The sequence below is a fragment of the Micropterus salmoides genome, unplaced genomic scaffold, assembly GCF_014851395.1.
Source record: "Micropterus salmoides isolate LMB-PRFRI ecotype aquatic unplaced genomic scaffold, ASM1485139v1 Ms_hic_scaffold_13, whole genome shotgun sequence".
Taxonomy (NCBI): Eukaryota; Metazoa; Chordata; class Actinopteri; order Centrarchiformes; family Centrarchidae; genus Micropterus; species Micropterus salmoides.
Window position 1 is genome coordinate 23,253,513 of NW_024040374.1, and position 18,977 is coordinate 23,272,489.

Consider the following 18,977-nt stretch of genomic DNA (forward strand, 5'->3'; position numbering starts at 1 on the left):
CCTGAATCCCAGAAGATAAAAGTATAAACCCCAGTTGGCACTCAACATTTCAGTAGCCGAAAATTAAATTAATCTTGTTTTTTTATTTAGTCCACTCCAGATGACAAAATGTAACAACTACTGAATACTAATTGTTTGTTTATTGTATTGTAATTTAGAGCTTTTAAATATTTTAACATTATATAAATTGGTGTGGAATTCCCCTCATCAAATCCCCATCTTCTGGGAATTTCCAAAGAACAAAAGTTTGATATTTAAATTTCAACTCACTGATTACTCAGGCAGGCCTGTTCAGTTGCTCGTAATCTTTACGGCCTGTTTTGCTTCCAGGAAAAGCATATAAAAACATACACGAGAGGCTTGTGAAAACTGTGCTGTCCTTTGATTTCGCAATTTCTCTACCTGCCTCCTGTACCTAACCACTTTCAAAGCTTTGGGCTACATGGCGACCGTATAAAGATTTTAATTTCACGGCTGGAGCAGGTGCCCGAGGAGGCGGAAGGTTATCAAAAGCCTCGGGTCACATGTTGGAAACACACGTGTGCCATCATGATGAACTGATTACTGTGAATTTGAACAAGGCTGCGGTTGCTGTTTGGTGACAGGTTTGCAGTCAGTTCTCATTCCAAATTGAGTTTGAATTTAGTTTAACTTGCAGGATACGTTTTATTGAGTGTAACCTAGTCGAAATTTATCTTCCCAAAACTTCGTAGTGTTTCACCCGTGCGTCCCTCCTCCTCCTCCCCCTGAGGAAGCTGAACGTACGCGCAGAGCGGATGCCGGGAGCGCACAGACAGTTTGCGGTGAGCTGTCTGTATCTGTGTCAGTGAGCCTGCGCGGCTTGATGTGCGAAAGCGGGAGGAGGAAGACAGACAGACAGTTACCGTGGCTGAAACTCGGCCTGGATGGCACCGAGCTCCCGCTGAGCGCGAGCGGCAGAGCACACAAGTGGCGAGTCGGGGGGTGGGTGGGGGGGCTGTGCGTGAAAATCAAAGAAGTCGGGATGGACGGCAAAGGCACGCTGAAGATGTTCACCAGGAAGAAACGGGAACTGATTAAGACGCCATCAATCTCGAAGAAGAGCCGAGCAGGAAGCCCCGGGCCGCAGAGCAGCGCCCAGTCTGTGAGTAGCGCATCACTTCTGGTTTCTGCATGGCTCTGCTGGTGTGAGTGTGAGTGTGCGTGCTGTCAGATGACCTTCAGCTGGAGGGGGGGGAACAGGCTGCAGAAAGGGCTCCGGACAAGGGTTGATTGTGTGTGTGTGTGTGGAAACTTAACATCGAGTTTAGTTTGACTGCTGAGTGTGAGGTGTGTGAGAAACTGCTTGAAAACATTCATTATGATGCAGTGTCAGAGAGCTGGATGTTAAGACATGTGCCTGACTGCTCACTGACTCATCTGACTCTTAAAGGGGGTTTTGCTTTTACCACTAAAGCAGTGACAGGCTGCCTGTGTGTGTGAATGCTCTTGAATGCGAGATCTGTTTCAAAAAAGTTGACTCGTGCTTAGTTAGAATGGGGACAAAGCTGTAGGGAGAAGGAGCATGCTGAAACGTGGAGCCAAAAGTAGCTACAACCCTTACTCTACCAGTCAGAGAGTTAAGAAAGCCGAGTCGAAGGGCAAGGACAGGCTGGACATACTGCCCAACAAGCACAACGTATGGCTTAAGCAGGTATGTTTGGTACATGTACGCCATCTTATGTGGGCATCACCAACAGCAAATACCCTTTCTTGTAAAATATTTGCCATCTTTGTAGCAGTGAGAAGGGCTCTTTGGCTTTGCCAGGTCTAAAAACTGTAAGGTACTAACTGTAGTCTAAGTGGAAGATTAGATGAACCTATCAAGGCTAAAAACTGATTTTTATTATTTATTTATTGTCTGTGTTATTGGCAGATGAGAAGGAGGTGGAAATACCTCCTGTAAATATCGCTGTTATTATTCCAAACAGTAGATATCTGTGTTTCTATACCCTGCTCGATTTGCCACACCCGTCAACAGCTTGGAGTCAGGAAGTGTTGCACAATGCCACTCAGGATCTTGTGAAAGTCTTCACATGTGTGTTTACCAACAATGGCGCTGCTGGGTTTCAGGCCACAGAAGCAAAGAGGAGTCACATTGGTGCTCCTCATGACGTTAAGGTCAAGCTGGAAAGCGTGAATCAAGAGATAGCCTTGACCTCTCTCTCTTTCTTTCTTTCTTTCAGCTGTCCATTCTGCAGGAGCAGCCTCGGAAGGATGCAGGCGATGTCACCCTCTCCTCTTCACCCTCATCATCTTCCACCTCTTCGACTCTCACCCCAACATCTGCGGGGCTCCAGGACCCCTCCCAGTCTTGCCCCAGCACCCCCAGCACCCATCAAAGTAAGCTGGCGGCGATGCACGGAGTGGGCTGCCCGTCACCTGTGGCTACCCTGAAGAGGCCCACTGCGTTGAGCAGGCACGCCAGCGCTGCAGGTCCGGTGCAATACATCCAAAACTGTTCATCACTATGTTTGAGTTTAATGAAATGTTCTCAAATATACTTTCTTTCCACCACATTCACACCTGAGCAGAAACAGAAAGCAAAATCTGGAGAAAAACAACACAAAATATTGGTGTAATCTGGAGTAGGCCTGCCTCTCAAGCTGGCTTTAATTTTTGATTTTGTTGATTTATTCTTTTTCATTAAATAGTTTAGTCTCAAACGTCAAAAGAAAGTTGAAAATACCCTCACAATGTCCCAGAGTCCAAGCTGACATCTTCAGGATATTCATTTAACACATAAAACAGAAAAAAGCAGCAAAGCCTCGCATTTAAAGGAACAATTTGACATTTTTGTGAATACGCTTCTTTACTTTTTGGCAAAGAGTTATGTGAGAAGATTGATACCGCTGTCTCTGTCTCTTACTTATATAGCTTCAACCACCAGCCGGTTAGCTTAGCTTAGCATAAAGACAGGAACAGCTAGCCTGGCTCTGTCCACAGGTAACAAAATCCACCAGCCAGCAGCTCCACACCTCATTAACACATTAAATCTGGTCTGTTTGATTTGTACAATAACTGAAGTGTAAAATGACCGTTATCAGTTTTACAGGGCGGGGTTATGTGTCAGACCATTTTTTTGTCTGGTTGCAGTTGTTAGTGGCAACTGTTGCAGACTCTAGGAAGTTCCTACTCCTGAACAAGGAACAGTCTGGCGCACAAAACCCCATAAAACAGCAACGAAGCTTGCTGCTTTTATACTTTGGTATTTGTATGGGTTAAAGAAGATACTAAGTGTTAACTAGTGAGGTTTTTTGGTGGTGATTTTGTGACAGAGCCAGGCTAGCTGTTTCCCCTTGTTGTGAGTTTTTGTGCTAGGCTAAGGCTGTAGCCTTATACAGTACTTTATGAACAGATCAAACAGAGTGGTATTGATCTTCTCATCTAACTCTGAATAACCATTCTTTCCCCCTCAAAATGTCGAACTATTCCTTTTTAAGAGTTTGGAACTGTAAAATTTTAGGCATTTTTGCCTGATAAATGACTGTTTATCCTCTGTTTTCTCATCAGGATTCCCGCTGCAGTCGTGGGTGTTCACCAAAGGCCAGGGAAAAGGGGCTTTGACCCCCACTGCCCCGTCTGAAGGTCCAGAGAGTACAGCCATTGAGGTGGAGGACATTCCCGCCCTGCTGAGGGATGTGGCACGTTTTGCAGAGGCTGTGGAGAAGCTGAAGGATGTCGTGCTGGCTGAGGGTATGCATTGACAGATGACGTGGGGGTTTTTTTTGTTGTTTTTTTTTTTTTTTTAAAGCCTTTTCTACAAATTTCCACCTGGCACAAATCTCATGTCAGTCCCGTGAGCTGGTGCATTTATTTTTTTTTGGCCAAATTACAAGCCATAGAAACGTGTTTGAGGATGTGTTATGGGTTGATTTGGGTTTGCACAAAGTGTTGTGGGAGTGACTCTCCTCCTGTTCTCCGATCACATGAATAATGCTTGTTTTCAACACTGTGGAGACGAAACAAAGCTCTCTTTGCGTGTGTAGCCAGTTGACAGTATGCCATTGTTTCATTTCTGTGTATATGTATATTTGTAACGTGTTAACTTTGCAGGCCGAACAATACCGTTTGGTTTCTCTTCTTCCCCTTTGCCTTCAATCCATTTTGACAAGGGCTTACGCTAAAAGGACACAAGGCTTCCACAAAAGGTTTTCTGTCAATCTTAACATCAGTCCTGTTCTGGACATGTGTGCATTGTGCAAGCAAGCTAACAAGTGGCTGTGAGCGTCCCCTCTCCAAATGAAGGGCTACGTTTCCGCTGCGCCCACAGAGTCGACCGCACTCCAGCAGGAAGCCAGCTTCTTGTTTACTGCAGCCTCATACACGCACTCTTCCCCTCCTGCACGATGCAGCAAGGCTTAATGGCAGAACACCTATACTCCATGTGGAGTAAATGCCACCACTTCAGAGTTGATTCCACCTGCTTAACAAACTGAACGTTTAACCTAAAAAGGACAGGTGTTTTTTAAGCCATTATGGTTCACTTCTTCAGCAGAAAAAAGGCTTTTTTTCAGGGCAGTTTTGTTCAGATGAGACAGAAAGCCCTTTTGTTTATGTGTGTTTCTGTCCGCCGTAATCTGGCTCTGTTCTGTCATGTTCTCCACCCAAAGTGACCTATCTAAACAGGAAGCCATGATGGATTGCCTCTGACAGAGGGGCCTCGTCCACACTTCCTCCCCTGATAGGCTGGCTGCATCGCCGTGACGCAACGCGCCGCTTCCTCTTCTTAATCGGCAGCACAATCGGAGTTATAGCCACGTCTCCTCCCATTACTGTGATCCAACTCGCCACTTAATGTGGAGCTCCTCATGGCTGTTCATGCTGTCCATCAAACAACAAAACCATTTTCGTAAAGTCGTGTAGTGTGATTTTGTATTCAGAAACAGATGTAGCACAGCACCAGAATTGGTTTCTACTCTTGCCGAACAGTAGAGAAGCCCACATCCTCTCTGGAACAATGTTCGTTCTGCTGCTCAGACACACTGACACGCATCTTCAGACACACTGTGGGAGGGCGGACGATCGGCTGGCCTCTGCCTTTATTAGAAAAATGATGTACAGAGGAGAATCAGGTTGCAACATTAGACAATAACCTGCGTGTGTGCGTACATGTGAACATGAGGAAATAAGGATGCTGGTTTGCAGATGTGTCACCAGAGACATCAAAGCAGATGAGCTGACACTGTCTACTTTGACTCGTATTGTCTGACACACTGACTTGTTTGCCCAAAATGTCTTTCTCTCTCAGTTGGACAAAAGGAGAGAGACGGAGATCTCTGGACATTGTGGTTTCAACACGGTGACTCTGAGGACATATTAAGGCCTCTGTCAGCTTTTCAACAAGTTCCCCTGCACTGAAACATTTACCACATTATTTCTGTGGTAATCACTGTTTAAATTAAAAAACAAAGGCGGGTGAAGCTTTAGAGACAAGACACCGGTCAATCAACAATCATTTGTGATGTTGTGTTTGGTCACACTGATGGAACATTCCTACCATAGTTATCATATTGGAGAGTCTGAATATTTCTGTGGTGCACCCGAAACAACTTTAAGTTTGTTAAACTGGACTAAAAGTAGTTATAAAAGTGAGTTTTTGAATATTGCCTGCATATAGTCTTAATGTGTGTCAACAGGATTTCAGTGACAATGTTGAAATCTTTACATACGCTGAAATATAGCAAGTCATTCAATGCTGCGGAGCAAGATTTTTTTCAAATGTAAAATAGATACTATTGGTGGTCAGACTGTGACTTTACAATCATAAATCCATAAGTAAACTATGTCTTATCTGTCTGATCCATAATTCCATCTTCAGTTGCTGCCACCTGTATAAAGTTCCCATCAGGTTACAGCGGAATAAATATATTTAAAAATGTGACATACAAAGGGATTCCTGTAATCTTCCATTAAATAAATTCAAGACTGGACTGCGCTGAATACAGTGTAACAGAGTAAATCAGCAATGGCTTACATTCATATTATAGCTCCACCAGATTAAAATGGAGGCGCTGCTCTTTATTTACCCGTTGATATGTTGAATCAGAACTTCATTGATTGACTGCATTTTTTTTTTTTTTTTTCATTCTCAACTCAGAGTGAACATGTACCAGAATTGAACTAATCCTGATCCTGATCTTTTCGGGAACTGAAAACTGAGTTTTCCATCTCAGGGTTCATCAACTGATAGTTCAGGGTTCGAATCAGTGTTTGTAAAGCCTGCTTTCTGAAATGGGCACCAAGAATCTCCGCTGTGCTCTGCAACAACCTGAAAAGGTGTTTCCCAGAATGTAGTAAAAAAATAGTAACACTAGAGTAAACATTTAATGCACTCTATTTTTGGTCCAACATTACCAACAAGTTGTAATGCATTTGCTAGCATTGCCAGAACTCTCTATTTGAAAATCATGAATTGGCGCCAAACTCTGACCATTTATTTATTTTGGCAGTTGAATTTGAGTCCTTAAAGTCACCACAGTTTAACTGTCTGCAACTCCAGATCCAGTGGTGTGCTCCTTTTTTTATAGCCTGTTCAGCTTCTACTGTGTTGCTCATTTTTCTCGTCTCACTTCTCTTTGTCCAACCACTTCTTCTTCCTCCTCCCATCCAGGTAAGAAGGAGAGTCAGAGGCCCGCGGCTCACGAGTGCTTGGGAGAGGTCCTGCGGGTGCTGCGTCAGGTCATCAACACCTACCCTCTGCTCAACACCGTGGAGATACTCACCGCTGCCGGCAAGCTCATATCCAAGGTCAAAGGTCAGTGCAGAGACACATTCAACTATAAACAGAAATGTAATGAAATCTAAAAAAGTACAGGAAGAGAATGTGTGTACATGTTTCTTTTTAGCTTTTCTTGTCATTGAGAAATTACTTTGCAAATGTTGCTAACATTAGCTTTGCACAGTTTAGATGCATTGTTGAACCCAGCATCCTTTGCGATTACGCCTACATATAGTCTGATGTAACCAATGCGCAGGTGTGTAAGTTAACTTGATCAGCAGTGTATCCCAAACCACAACTGAAACCCCAACTCATGCATGGTTGTGATTTTTCAGGTTTCCACTATGAGGCCTGTAACGAGGCCGATAAAATGGACTTTGAGAAGGCAATTGAAACCATTGCAGTTGCTTTTAGCAGCAAGTGAGTATCTGATGTACCTTCACAATATGTTCGATTATCAAATTACAAGCTATATTTATAAACACATAGTGTCTAATAATGGTGTCTAAAGCAGGTGTTACAGACAGAAGAATCAGGTTGTGTGTGTTAATGCATACAGAGTAGTCTTGTTGGGAATTGGAGAGAGAAGTGCACTGATGGTGACACATTTGCATGAGGCAGAGCTGAAAACAGGAAGTGGTTTCTTCTATCGTATGTTCACTTAGCAGCCAGGTAGTCAACAGCATTTTCAAGTTTTGGTTTTGTCAGATTGCTGCATACCAGGAGATAATAAATCACCAGAATGTCCTCTTGACTTCAGATACTTGAGAGGACTCGAGTCCAAACTGATTATTAAATGTGGCAACTTTGAAATCATCAAATGTTTTTTTTTTTTCTTCCCCAAGATTTGTTTTCTAACTCAGCGTTTTCAATCTTTACAAAACAAGATGTCTTGAAATTCAAAGTAAAGCTAGAGAAATGTGTCAGTTTTCGGTGTAATTGCGCAGGATTGCACCAACAGTTGATCACATGCTAGTCTGTGCCGTTTCAGGGTTTAGACATCTGCCACAGAGCTTTAGGAGGAAGTGAGCTGGCAGAAACAGTTGAGATCTGTCTGACGGGTCTGTTTCCTCATTCTCTCCTCCACTCTTCCTCTGTTTGGCTCCTTTTCTGACGTGAACAGAAAACCAACAAGATGGAGGTGCCAGGTTTTTCTGTGTAGCCTGTCACAACAAGTCAACAAAACTAATCACAATTTACGAAAAAAAAACATTTCATGAGTGGATGTGGGATATGTTGAAAATTACAATAAGATCGTACCTGAAAGATAAAAGGAACCTATCACTTCCAGTCAAGATTTCCTACAGGGCCCTTCCTCTGAATTTTTTTCCCCCGTTAAACCTGCTCTATGTGTCCCTGCCCAGCCATTTTTCACACACAGATGATTATAACTTCCACAATTTCATTTCATATTTACGTATATTTTTTGTCATATATGCTGCTGTAAAAGCATCTTTTGTCGTGTTTCTCCTCAGTGTGTCTGAACTGCTGATGGGAGAGGTGGACAGCAGCACGTTGCTCTCCTTGCTGCCCACTGAGAAGAGCAGGGTGAGTGGATCGTTGATCAGAGCTACCAGTATTTAAATGGGATTATCTGACACAGAGTTAGTAACTACACTGTGCATAAAGCAAATTCCCCTCCAAACTTTCCACTGGCTGAAGAAGGGGGAAAAAAAGCCCTTAGTTGATGATGACCTGTGTTTGTCAGTAATGAATCATCTTTGTGTTGTGTAGTCGATGGAGAACTTGTACGCTGCGACAGGCCAGGGAGCAGACGGAGCGTTCAGGAGCGACCTGCAGGACATGGGTAGGCAATCAGCTGCAACTCCACTCACACTCCGGCTTTTCTTGGTTTCTTTCTGTCCCACCCGGCTCCCATTTGCAATAATTCTGCACCTCCTGTCCTTCCCTTCACTCATTTTGTGTCATGTGAAAATGCCACTTTTTCATGATGATTTCATGTTTGTGTCATCAATTTACATGAGAAAGTAGTGATCACTGATTTTCACAGCAGGAGTGACAGCTGCTGGGTTCAGCCGCTTATTACCAGCTGCAGAAACTCAGTCTTTATAACTTTTTATCTTATATTTTCTGTGATAAACAGTATTGAAAATATATACATTTTCCAATACTGTTAATAACTTTATTTAAAAGATAGGGGTGTGTGTGTGTGTGTGTGTGTGTGTGTGTGTGTGTGTATATATGGTGAAAAGATTAGGACTGTAACGCTGACTCTTCACACTTCAGTTGCAAATGTTTGCCTCTGACAAATCATAATCCCCAACAACTGTTTGTTGTCACAGCAACGAACTGTGCATGTTCCTTGCGCAGTAACCTCTGTTTGTGTGTTAACGTAGGCCGAGTTGAGGAAGTGGATGTGATCCTCCAACGCAGTGAGGGAGGGGTGGACTCCGCTCTACTCTATTCCAAAACTATTTCCAAGTACATGAAGGACCTGATAAGCTACGTGGAGAAGAGGACTTCACTGGGTAAGTAGCAATGGCGACAATTCAGTAAATTAGTGGATTTGTCAGTCACCAAAAAATTCATTGATGACAATGACTTAATTACAGCTCCTAAAAATGTGAAGCTTTGCCTACTGAACTTGCTAAACTTTAGCAGATTTTGACTGGTATTTGTATCGTTGACATTTTCTAAGCTAAATTGTAAATAGAAATGGGTTAATCCATGATTAAGACAATCAATAGTTGCAGCCCCAGTAATGAGCCACTCTAATAAAACATATTGTCCTAGCCATTATGCTCTTAATTATCTCTTTTCTTCTATTTTACCAGAGACGGAGTTCTCCAAAGGCCTCCAGAGATTATACCAGTCCTGCAAACACAGCATAACACATGTAAACCTCATTTATTTCACCTCTTTAATGTCTCTCACAGCTTATCTGGGATATTGAATGTTAAAAACTGGAATAAACTTAAAGCAATATGGCATTTTATCCCAGCCCGTTTTTGGATATCGAACCTTCTCTTTCTGTGTTCACTCCCTCCAGCCCCACATGCCCCTTTTCTCCATCTACTCTCTGGCTCTGGAGCAGGACCAGGAGCAGAGTGTGGGGCTGCAGCAGGCTAACGCCACCCTGCACAACCAGACCTTCATCCAGGTAAACTTTGCTCACTTGCAACATGAACACTTCAATACTTCAGTGAGTTACAGAAATTCTGGAGTGTCCCCCCTCCCCCCCGTTAACATTGTGTTGCTCTGTGTACGCGTTTGTCCATGCAGCCTCTATTGCAGCGCAAACAGGAGCATGAAAAGAGACGGAAGGAGATCAAGGAACACTGGATTCGAGCTAAGAGAAAACTGGTATGATCTCCTATATGTGTATGTGAGCACATGTTTAATTCATCTCTAAGGAATGGAAGTCAGAAACTGAAAGGACCAAAAATAATGTCTTTTGTTTAGATCGAGTGTGAGGTGAACCTGCGGAAAGCAAAGCAAGCCTTCATGGCCCGCTGCGAGGAGTACGAGAAGGCCAAAACAGCAGCCTGCCGAGCCGAGGAAGAAGGAGGAGGATCTACAGCAAAGTCCCTGGAGAAGAAGAAACGATTAGAGGAAGAGGCTCGCTACAAGGTTCTTATCAGTAACTTCATTTTATTGCTGTATCTTTTTTTTTCAGCGCTTTTATCACCGTCAAATAAAATATGAAATTGAAATTACATGTTAAAATGTTCAAGAACTAGATGTTTCTTTTCTGTGATGTGAGGTTACGTTGAATTGAAATGACGTTAAACTGGCTGACACTTTTATCAATTTATCGATGTACTTATGCGACGGACAACTTTTAAAACGGGTGTGTGTGCAGGCGGACGAGGCGGAGGCCACATACCGGACATGTATAGCAGACGCCACCACTCAGCAGCTGGAGCTGGAGCACACAAAGGTCACAGTGCTGAGACAACTGCAGGACATCATCAAGCAGAGCGACCAGACCCTCCGCTCGGTCAGAACAAACACGCACACACAAAAATCTCACGGTTACAAAATGGTGTCGACTTCTTACCCTTTCTCAACTTTCCATGTACTCCAGTTAGGTTTGGAGAAATAATGGAAGGTGATAAACGAAGGCTCTTTCCTGATCCTTTTGTTGTAATTCTTCCTCCGCCAGGCGACCATCTCGTACTACCAACTCATGCACATGCAGACGGTAGCGTTGCCGGTCCATTACCAGACCCTGTGTGAGAGCAGTAAGCTGTACGACCCAGGCCAGCAGTACGCTGCCCACGTGCGGGACCTGCAGCTGCCAGAGCAGCCGAGTGTTCACTACACATTTGAGAGCTACTCTCCCTCCAGCTCATCGTCACAGTAAGAGTTTCAGTCAGAGCCACAATTATCCAAGTTTTCAGTTGAAACCTTCAAGAAAACGTTCAACATTTTGAGAAGCAGACTTATAGCTGGATGAGAAGACTGATGCCATTCGCGTCTGTACACTAAATATAAAGCTACAGTCAGCCACCGATTAGCTTAGCACAAAGACTAAAATTAGGGGGAAACAGCTATCCTAGCTGTGTCCAAAGGTATTTAACAAACATGTTATATCAACAACACATTCCTGGAGTCTCTGCTGGCTGTCTGGCAACTTCACAAAGACGAGGCTCCAGAAAGTCCCTGTGTTCAGCCAATAAATGGTAAAACCCCACAACCTGTTAAGACTAAACAAACGAGATATAACAAATTTTATATCCTAAGAGGGGCTGGTAGGCACATTGTTACCTTTTGGACAGAGTCATGCTAGCCGTTTCCCCGGTTTCCAGTCTGTGTGCTAAGCTAAGTTAACTGACTGCTTACTATAGCTTCACCTTTATCAAGGTACATGTATTTGTCCTTCTACAGCACAGGGCTGCACAATGGATTGAAAGTTACTACTATGCTACACATAGAACTTGGATGAAAATATTTAAAGTTAACAATATTATACATATGTGATACAAGGTAGTGGTATAGAGTGTGGAGGATGAGGAGTCGCATGGGAGAGACATTTACCGCACAGACGAGGGAGTAGTATCAATCTTCGCATTTAACTTGGCAAGAAAGCTAAAATGTGCATTTCCCAAAATGTTAAACAATTACTTCAAACAATTTTTTAGATTTAAAAAGTTATAAATTGTTTTATAATTCTACGTCACTGCAGGCACGGCCATAGACCAAGGAATGACAGTTTCAACATGGAGCAGACGAGCCACACAGACAGTCCTGCCATCAGTGTGGAAACAGCCGCTGTAGACAACAGGGACACAGAGGCTCAACGCAAGAGTAAGTGACGCCTGCCGCTGCCGCCGCCGCCGCTGCTGCTGCTGCTGCAGTAGTAGTTTGGCCAGATTTCTCAGTTATCTTGACAAAACCACAGCTCACTGTTTTGGCCTTAATCATCAGTTTTGTGATACGAGATAAGTGATTTATTTTTGTAGTGTTGCTGGTTTTTAAGTTAACCAATCTAAAATGATGGAGTCACACTGACTATTACCATATTGTTGTTCCTTTGTTTTCCCCAGGACAGGGCCACAAGTCATGGGGTTCAACAGTGAGCGATGACAGTGTTGGAGGAGAGGGAGGCCTAGAGTCTCCTACTGCCAGCACATGTGAGTAAGCACTCTGTCGTTACAGGAAATTCACATAACATACAGCAGAATATCTTTTATAAATAACCATAAGGGAGAATTTCATTGTTTTTTTTCTTACAGTATGTGTGAGTGTCTTTTTTAAATTTTTTTTATTATATATATTTAGAGAGAGAGAGAGCACATGTTTAACCTGTATATTTATTGTAGGTGACATCAGTAAAATTGCTCGGACGTCATCTACTGGAACAATGTCGTCCAATGAGGACGAGAAAGAGGATGAGAAAGACGGGAATGTGACCTCATTTGAAAGTCAAAGTAAGATTTATAGATTGTCCTCTAATGTGACAATTCAATTCACGCTGGCCACAGTGAGAAATTAGAAAATATAATATGACAGGTGAAAAATGCATTATTTGTGCAAATGTAATGTCAGGACAAATTCCTGAGATGTATCATCTTGTTTTCGAAGAGGTCCCAGTATTACTCTTACATATTGCTGACAATGTATCTTGTTGAATTTTCTGCAGTGTGTATGATGTGGGTCTTTGTCTTCAGATATCAACGGCATGGATCCTGATGTGGTGGTGTCCACCAAACCTTTCCGTAACATTGGTCTGTCTAAAGCAGCACAGACCCACCGACTGAGAAAGCTACGGACCCCTGCGAAGTGCCGCGAGTGCGACAGCTACGTTTACTTCCAGGGGGCTGAGTGTGAGGAGGTGAGTCCTTCATCAAGCCTCCTAACATCCAGCCTGCAGAGAGAGGCTCCATATCCTGACTAGTACTTCAGGATGTGCAGCTCTTGAAGCATCTTATTGATGATTACACCAGGTTCACTAGGTCCTCTCTGTCCTCAGTGTTTCCTGGCGTGTCACAAGCGCTGTCTGGAGACTCTGGCAATCCAGTGTGGCCATAAGAAGCTTCAGGGCCGTCTGCAGCTGTTTGGCAGGGATTTCTCTCAGGTAGCCAGCTGTGCCAGTGACGGCATCCCCTTCATCATCACCAAGTGCATCTCTGAGATAGAAAGACGTGCACTCAAGATGAAGGTGAGACAGTGAATTTATACTGTGTTGAAGTAAAGTGTATGAGTCTTTGCCCTCAGGCACACGGATATATTGTCTGCTTCCTCCTTGCAGGGCATCTACAGGGTGAACGGAGTAAAGACTCGTGTGGAGAAGCTGTGTCAGGCCTTTGAGAATGGCAAGGAGCTGGTGGAGCTGTCCCAGTGTTCACCCCATGACATTAGCAACGTCCTCAAGCTTTACCTCAGACAGGTACACACGCACACGCCAGCATGAGTAAAATACTGTGGCAGCTATTCTGGTAGCAGCTAATTGGAATCTAGTAAACACATTTACCTGATTAAAGTAGTTTATCTCCTACTTTATTAAACATTTTAGTATAAGAAAGCACTGTAAAAGACTGTCGCATTAACATCAATATATTTATTGGTATGTCAGTGTCAAAGTCAATTTTATTTTTTCCTAATAAAATAATTAAAATCAATCTAGTTATTAAAGTATTTGATTCTTTTAGATTTTGTTGGTCAAGGAAAAGGGGGATTAATATAAATTAATACTAATCAGTCCACCAACAAAAATCCAATAAATTAAAAACGAACATATCCCTTTATAAATAAAAATATATCAGAAAATATCTTTTTGGACTTGGTGGACTCCTTTAAACGAGAAATTGTTAATAAATCAGTTGGATGGCTGATGATCAGTTATGAAAATAAAGTCAAAAGGCGAGGGAGGTTTTTATTTTACCTGAACTAAGGCTTCTCACTGGCAGTTACCTGAACTCCTTGCTCACAGCTAAACCATTTTTGTGTGTATTCCCTCCTTTTTAATTATCTGGTTGTTTGCAAGGCTCTCTTGCTACTCCGTACTTCAGGGGTTGTGCGTTGTTGCTTTATTCAGTTCCTCCAACACTTTTTCTTGTACCCGAGCAGTTGCCAGAGCCCATCATGCCGTTCCACCTGTACAACAGCCTGATGGGTTTGGCCAAGGAGAGTCTGCAGGGTGACGCAGACACACCGGAGAAAGAGGAGGCAGAGTCGAGTAATATTAACCCAGCAGTGGGCAAAGGGCCGGAACTGGTGGATCTGGGCCCTGACACCGACCCAGAAGTCCTTGTCCTAGTGGACAAGCTGAAGGAGCTTCTGAAGGACCTGCCCAGGGCTAACATAGCTACGATGCGCTACATTATTCGCCACCTCCGGAGGTCAGTAATAAACTTTAAACTTTTTTTTTTTTTTTTTAAATAAAGACCAGGCTCTGTTGAATAGTTCTGGTGCACAAATGTATTCTTCATCCTTCCGTTATGTTCCTTTCAGGATTGCAGAACTGGAGGAAGATAACAAGATGAGTCCCAGTAACTTGGGTATTGTGTTTGGTCCCTCCCTGATGCGTCCCCGCCCAACAGGGGCAACTATATCCCTGTCCTCTCTGGTTGATTACCCCCACCAGGCCCGCATTGTGGAGGCCCTCATAGTCTTCTATTCATCCATCTTCCAGTCCAAAACATCTCAGTCCAACAAAACCTGCATTTCTGTTTCCACCTCTGCTCAGCAGGTAGGACTCTCTGTGTTCATCTCTCTAATTACAGGTGCTGGTCATAAAATTAGAACATCATCAAAAAGTGATTTATTTCAGTAATTCCATTCAAAAAGTTAAACTTGTATAATGTATACATTCATTCCACACAGACTGATATATTTCAAGTGTTCATTCCTTTTAATTTTGATGATTATAACTGACAACTAATGAAAACCCCAAAATCAGTATCTCAGAAAATTTGAATATTGTGAAAAGGTTCAATATTGAAGACACCTGGTGTCACACTCTAATCAGCTAATTTACTCAAAACACCTGCAAAGGCCTATAATTGGTCTCTCAGTCTAGTTCTGTAGGCTACACAATCATGGGGAAGACTGCTGACTTGACAGCTGTCCAAAAGACAACCACTGACACCTTGCACAAGGAGGGCAAGACACAAAAGGTCATTGCTAAAGAGGCTGGCTGTTCACAGAGCTCTGTGTCCAAGCACATTAATAGAGAGGCGAAGGGAAGGAAAAGATGTGGTAGAAAAAAGTGTATAAGCAATAGGGGTAACCGCACCCTGGAGAGGATTGTGAAACAAAACCCATTCAAAAATGTGGGGGAGATTCACAAAGAGTGGACTGCAGCTGGAGTCAGTGCTTCAAGAACCACCACACACAGACGTATGCAAGACATGGGTTTCAGCTGTCGCATTCCTTGTGTCAAGCCACTCTTGAACAAGACACAGCGTCAGAAGCGTCTCGCCTGGGCTAAAGACAAAAAGGACTGGACTGCTGCTGAGTGGTCCAAAGTTATGTTCTCTGATGAAAGTAAATCTTGCATTTCCTTTGGAAATCAAGGTCCCAGAGTCTGGAGGAAGAGAGGAGAGGCACAGAATCAACTTTGCTTGAAGTCCAGTGTAAAGTTTCCACAGTCAGTGATGGTTTGGGGTGCCATGTCATCTGCTGGTGTTGGTCCACTGTGTTTTGTGAGGTCCAAGGTCAACGCAGCCGTCTACCAGGAAGTTTTAGAGAACTTCATACTTCCTGCTGCTGACCAACTTTATGGAGATGCAGATTTCATTTTCCAACAGGACTTGGCACCTGCACACAGTGCCAAAGCTACCAGTACCTGGTTTAAGGACCATGGTATCCCTGTTCTTAATTGGCCAGCAAAGTCGCCTGACCTTAACTCTATAGAAAATCTATGGGGTATTGTGAAGAGGAAGATGCGATACGCCAGACCCAACAATGCAGAAGAGCTGAAGGCCACTATCAGAGCAACCTGGGCTCTCTTAACACCTGAGCAGAGCCACAGACTGATGGACTCCATGCCACGCCGCATTGCTGCAGTAATTCAGGCAAAAGGAGCCCCAACTAAGTACTGAGTGCTGTACGTGCTCATGCTTTTCATGTTCATACTTTTCAGTTGGCCAACATTTCTAAAAATCCTTTTTTTATATTGGTCTTAAGTAATATTCAAATTTTCAGAGATATTGAATTTGGGATTTTCATTAGTTGTCAGTTTTAATCATCACAATTAAATGAAATAAACATTTGAGATATATCAGTCTGTGTGTAATGAATGAATTAATATAATATCCAAGTTTCACTTTTTGAATGGAATTACTGAAATAAATCAACTTTTTGATGATATTCTAATTATCTGACCAGCACCTGTATGTTTTTGCAGACATTGCAACATTTTATAACACAAGTAGTAACTTTTGGAACTGTAGTACTATATTGGACACTGAAATATACCACTGAGCATTTGGGGGTGTTATGAGTGTTTTACATGACAAGTGAATAGGCAAGGTTTTACAACTACCTGTTTTGTGGTAGAATTGACACCACAGCCATGAGCAAATATTTACTCATTTATTTGAACTGCAACATAACATTCAGTCGACCTGAACTGGCTCACTATGGGAGGGCAGACGCCAGAGTAGATAACATGTCCTGAGTCTTGATTAGTGTGCTTCAAAATGATTCTAGCAACAGTATTTTTTGTTTATGACCAAATACGCTAACAGTCCTATCAGCCTCTGCTCTTTGTGTTTAGTGCTAATAAAGCTAACGGGCAAAACTAAGATTGTGAACATGGTAAACACTGTGTACCTGCTTAACATCGTCATATTGTTAGCATGCTGGTGATAGCATTTAGCTCAAAGCACCAAAGTACAGCCTCACACAGCTGCTAGCATGGCTATTCATTTTTAATCTAGTTACAAATTCATATGTCTAACTAGTCTTATTAGGGTGTGAGATAGTAAATAAATCTTAATGCATACGATTTTGGTCTTTTATGAAAAGAACTTACAAGACCTTTTCATTTTAGCAAATGTCAGTTCACCACAGAGAAATAGGCACCTGTCTAATACAAGGTTGTCTCGAAGATGCCAAAAATTTATGAGCATGAGGGAAACAAACAGTTGTGCCTCGGGAGAGGCAACAGGCAAAAAACAGAGGTACTGAAATGTCAGATCATCCATTTCCGCATCCAGAGTCACGACCTACAGCCAGGATTCATTTGAATACTGCTCTTCCTTCCTGATTTTCATGTCTCATTTGCTACCCCAAACAAAAACGTTTACACATTGTATTTTCTATAACACTCTTCATTTCCTCTTGGCTCAGAGTGGTGTTGCAGATGACAAGGTGGAGAGTTCCGCTAATGGAGAGGAGGATCGAGGCAGAGAGGAGCAGAGTAAACCTGAGTCTGAGAAGACGGAGGAGGGATGTGGTATGTTTTTAAAGGTTGCCTACAGTTGTTAATGAACTATCTCTTCTTGTAGCACCTAATGAGTTCATGTTTTACACACTGATGCCTTCTAAAAATACGATGGCCTCTAATTTTGGTCTTTAACTGCAATGCAATGATATTTTGCACTCCTGTGTAACCACTTGCCTCTATTTCCTCATTCAGGAAGCTCTTTGGGGTCACTGGGCTCCAGTGAGCAGCTCCCCGACTCCGACTCAGAGCTGGACGAGAGGACTGCACACTCCCACAGACTGGTGAAGCAGAAGAGTGAGGTGGACATGGACGACTACCAGCTGAGCTACAGGTACAGCCTGGACCTGTCCAGCCAGTCTGCAACCCACACCGACCCTGAACAAGACGCGGATCAGGACCAGGACAACGCAGAGAGAGGAGAGCCCCCTGCTCTCCCACCCAGTGGGCCCCCAGATGACGACACAGGGGCAGAGCAGGATTTGAGCGCCTCTCTGGCCGAGCTCAATGTGAACCAGTCCAACAATAACAACTACCCCTATTCTCCCAAATTAAGCCTGTCAGGGCTTCCACTGGCACGTCTGTGTGGAAAGAAATTACCCCTGACCAGAAACCGGGACAGTGAGCCTGAGTATGTGTGATATTATCAAAATCATTGCGTGTGTGAAGTCATCGTTAGCATTGAGCAACAGGACTCTGGTTTTTATTATAGCCTATATTAAAATCCTTCAGAAACTGAGATGGCTGTTGTGTTGTAAACATCAAGATCAAATTTAAAGTTTAATACATGTAGATGTTTGCAGCTGTATTGATGTGTCCTGGCAGTGAAACCATTGTACGCTTACTGCTGTTTGATGCAATTACACCTGTCATTTCAAGAGGTTTTTGATGCAAGCGTTTAAAAATGTATTTCTGTGCCAGTTTGTATTTTAAAGTGTTTTACTTGTTGCTCTTACTCAAGCTTGAGGTAGCAAGCCGCGATATTTCCAAGCAAATTCCCTTAAAGTGCTGCTGGTTTTATTTCAGCACTCAAATTAAAAAAATATTAGCAGTTTCTTATAAATGTTGCCTGTATTGCCTTATGGATGTTTGGTCTATTTTAATAAACATTTTATTTTAAAATGGCTGTTTTTTATTCCATTTCAGATCACGTGTTTTAAAGGGCAAAGAAAAGGCAAATGGGGAACCGTAATAACAGGATGAGCAGGAAGTTACCATTACATTTTGTTACTACCACTGAAGCATAGATTTATTCCCTGATATTGGGGAGGACAGTTGAGAATTTATTACAGTGAGTGGTCATTTAATTAAACTTCAAGCGCAATAACCCGGCCAGTTCAGTCTACTGCAGCATGGCTTTCAAAAGGAAAAAGAAGGTAGGCA

The 18,977-nt window shown here is 42.9% G+C and overlaps 1 protein-coding gene across 2 annotated transcripts; it reads left to right on the top strand.

The window, feature by feature from the left end:
• The first annotated feature begins 618 nt into the window (after positions 1-618).
• Positions 619-18,657, top strand: arhgap45b (Rho GTPase activating protein 45b). Of its 2 annotated transcripts, none has more exons than XM_038716288.1 (24): positions 619-1,123; positions 2,205-2,454; positions 3,532-3,714; positions 6,632-6,775; positions 7,075-7,159; positions 8,215-8,287; positions 8,474-8,546; positions 9,097-9,228; positions 9,535-9,596; positions 9,750-9,860; positions 9,983-10,063; positions 10,163-10,330; positions 10,563-10,700; positions 10,866-11,062; positions 11,889-12,010; positions 12,250-12,336; positions 12,526-12,633; positions 12,874-13,037; positions 13,176-13,364; positions 13,455-13,592; positions 14,273-14,544; positions 14,657-14,894; positions 17,501-17,606; positions 17,790-18,657. In XM_038716288.1, the coding sequence occupies exons 1-24, from the start codon at positions 845-847 to the stop codon at positions 18,233-18,235; spliced, it is 3,846 nt and encodes a 1,281-aa protein (XP_038572216.1). In that variant the 5' UTR covers positions 619-844; the 3' UTR covers positions 18,236-18,657. The 2 variants fall into 2 exon arrangements, with proteins under 2 accessions (XP_038572216.1, XP_038572217.1); XM_038716289.1 differs by lacking the exon at positions 619-1,123 and adding an exon at positions 1,181-1,672.
• The last annotated feature ends 320 nt before the right edge of the window (positions 18,658-18,977 follow it).

Bases quoted from the DNA above. Each gene is read 5' to 3' on its own strand.
- arhgap45b (XM_038716288.1), top strand. From the start codon at position 845: ATGTGCGAAAGCGGGAGGAGGAAGACAGACAGACAGTTACCGTGGCTG. The intron at 2,455-3,531 runs GTCCGGTGCAAT...TTTTCTCATCAG, and splicing joins CAGGCACGCCAGCGCTGCAG to GATTCCCGCTGCAGTCGTGG. The intron at 13,365-13,454 runs GTGAGACAGTGA...TCCTCCTTGCAG, and splicing joins GACGTGCACTCAAGATGAAG to GGCATCTACAGGGTGAACGG.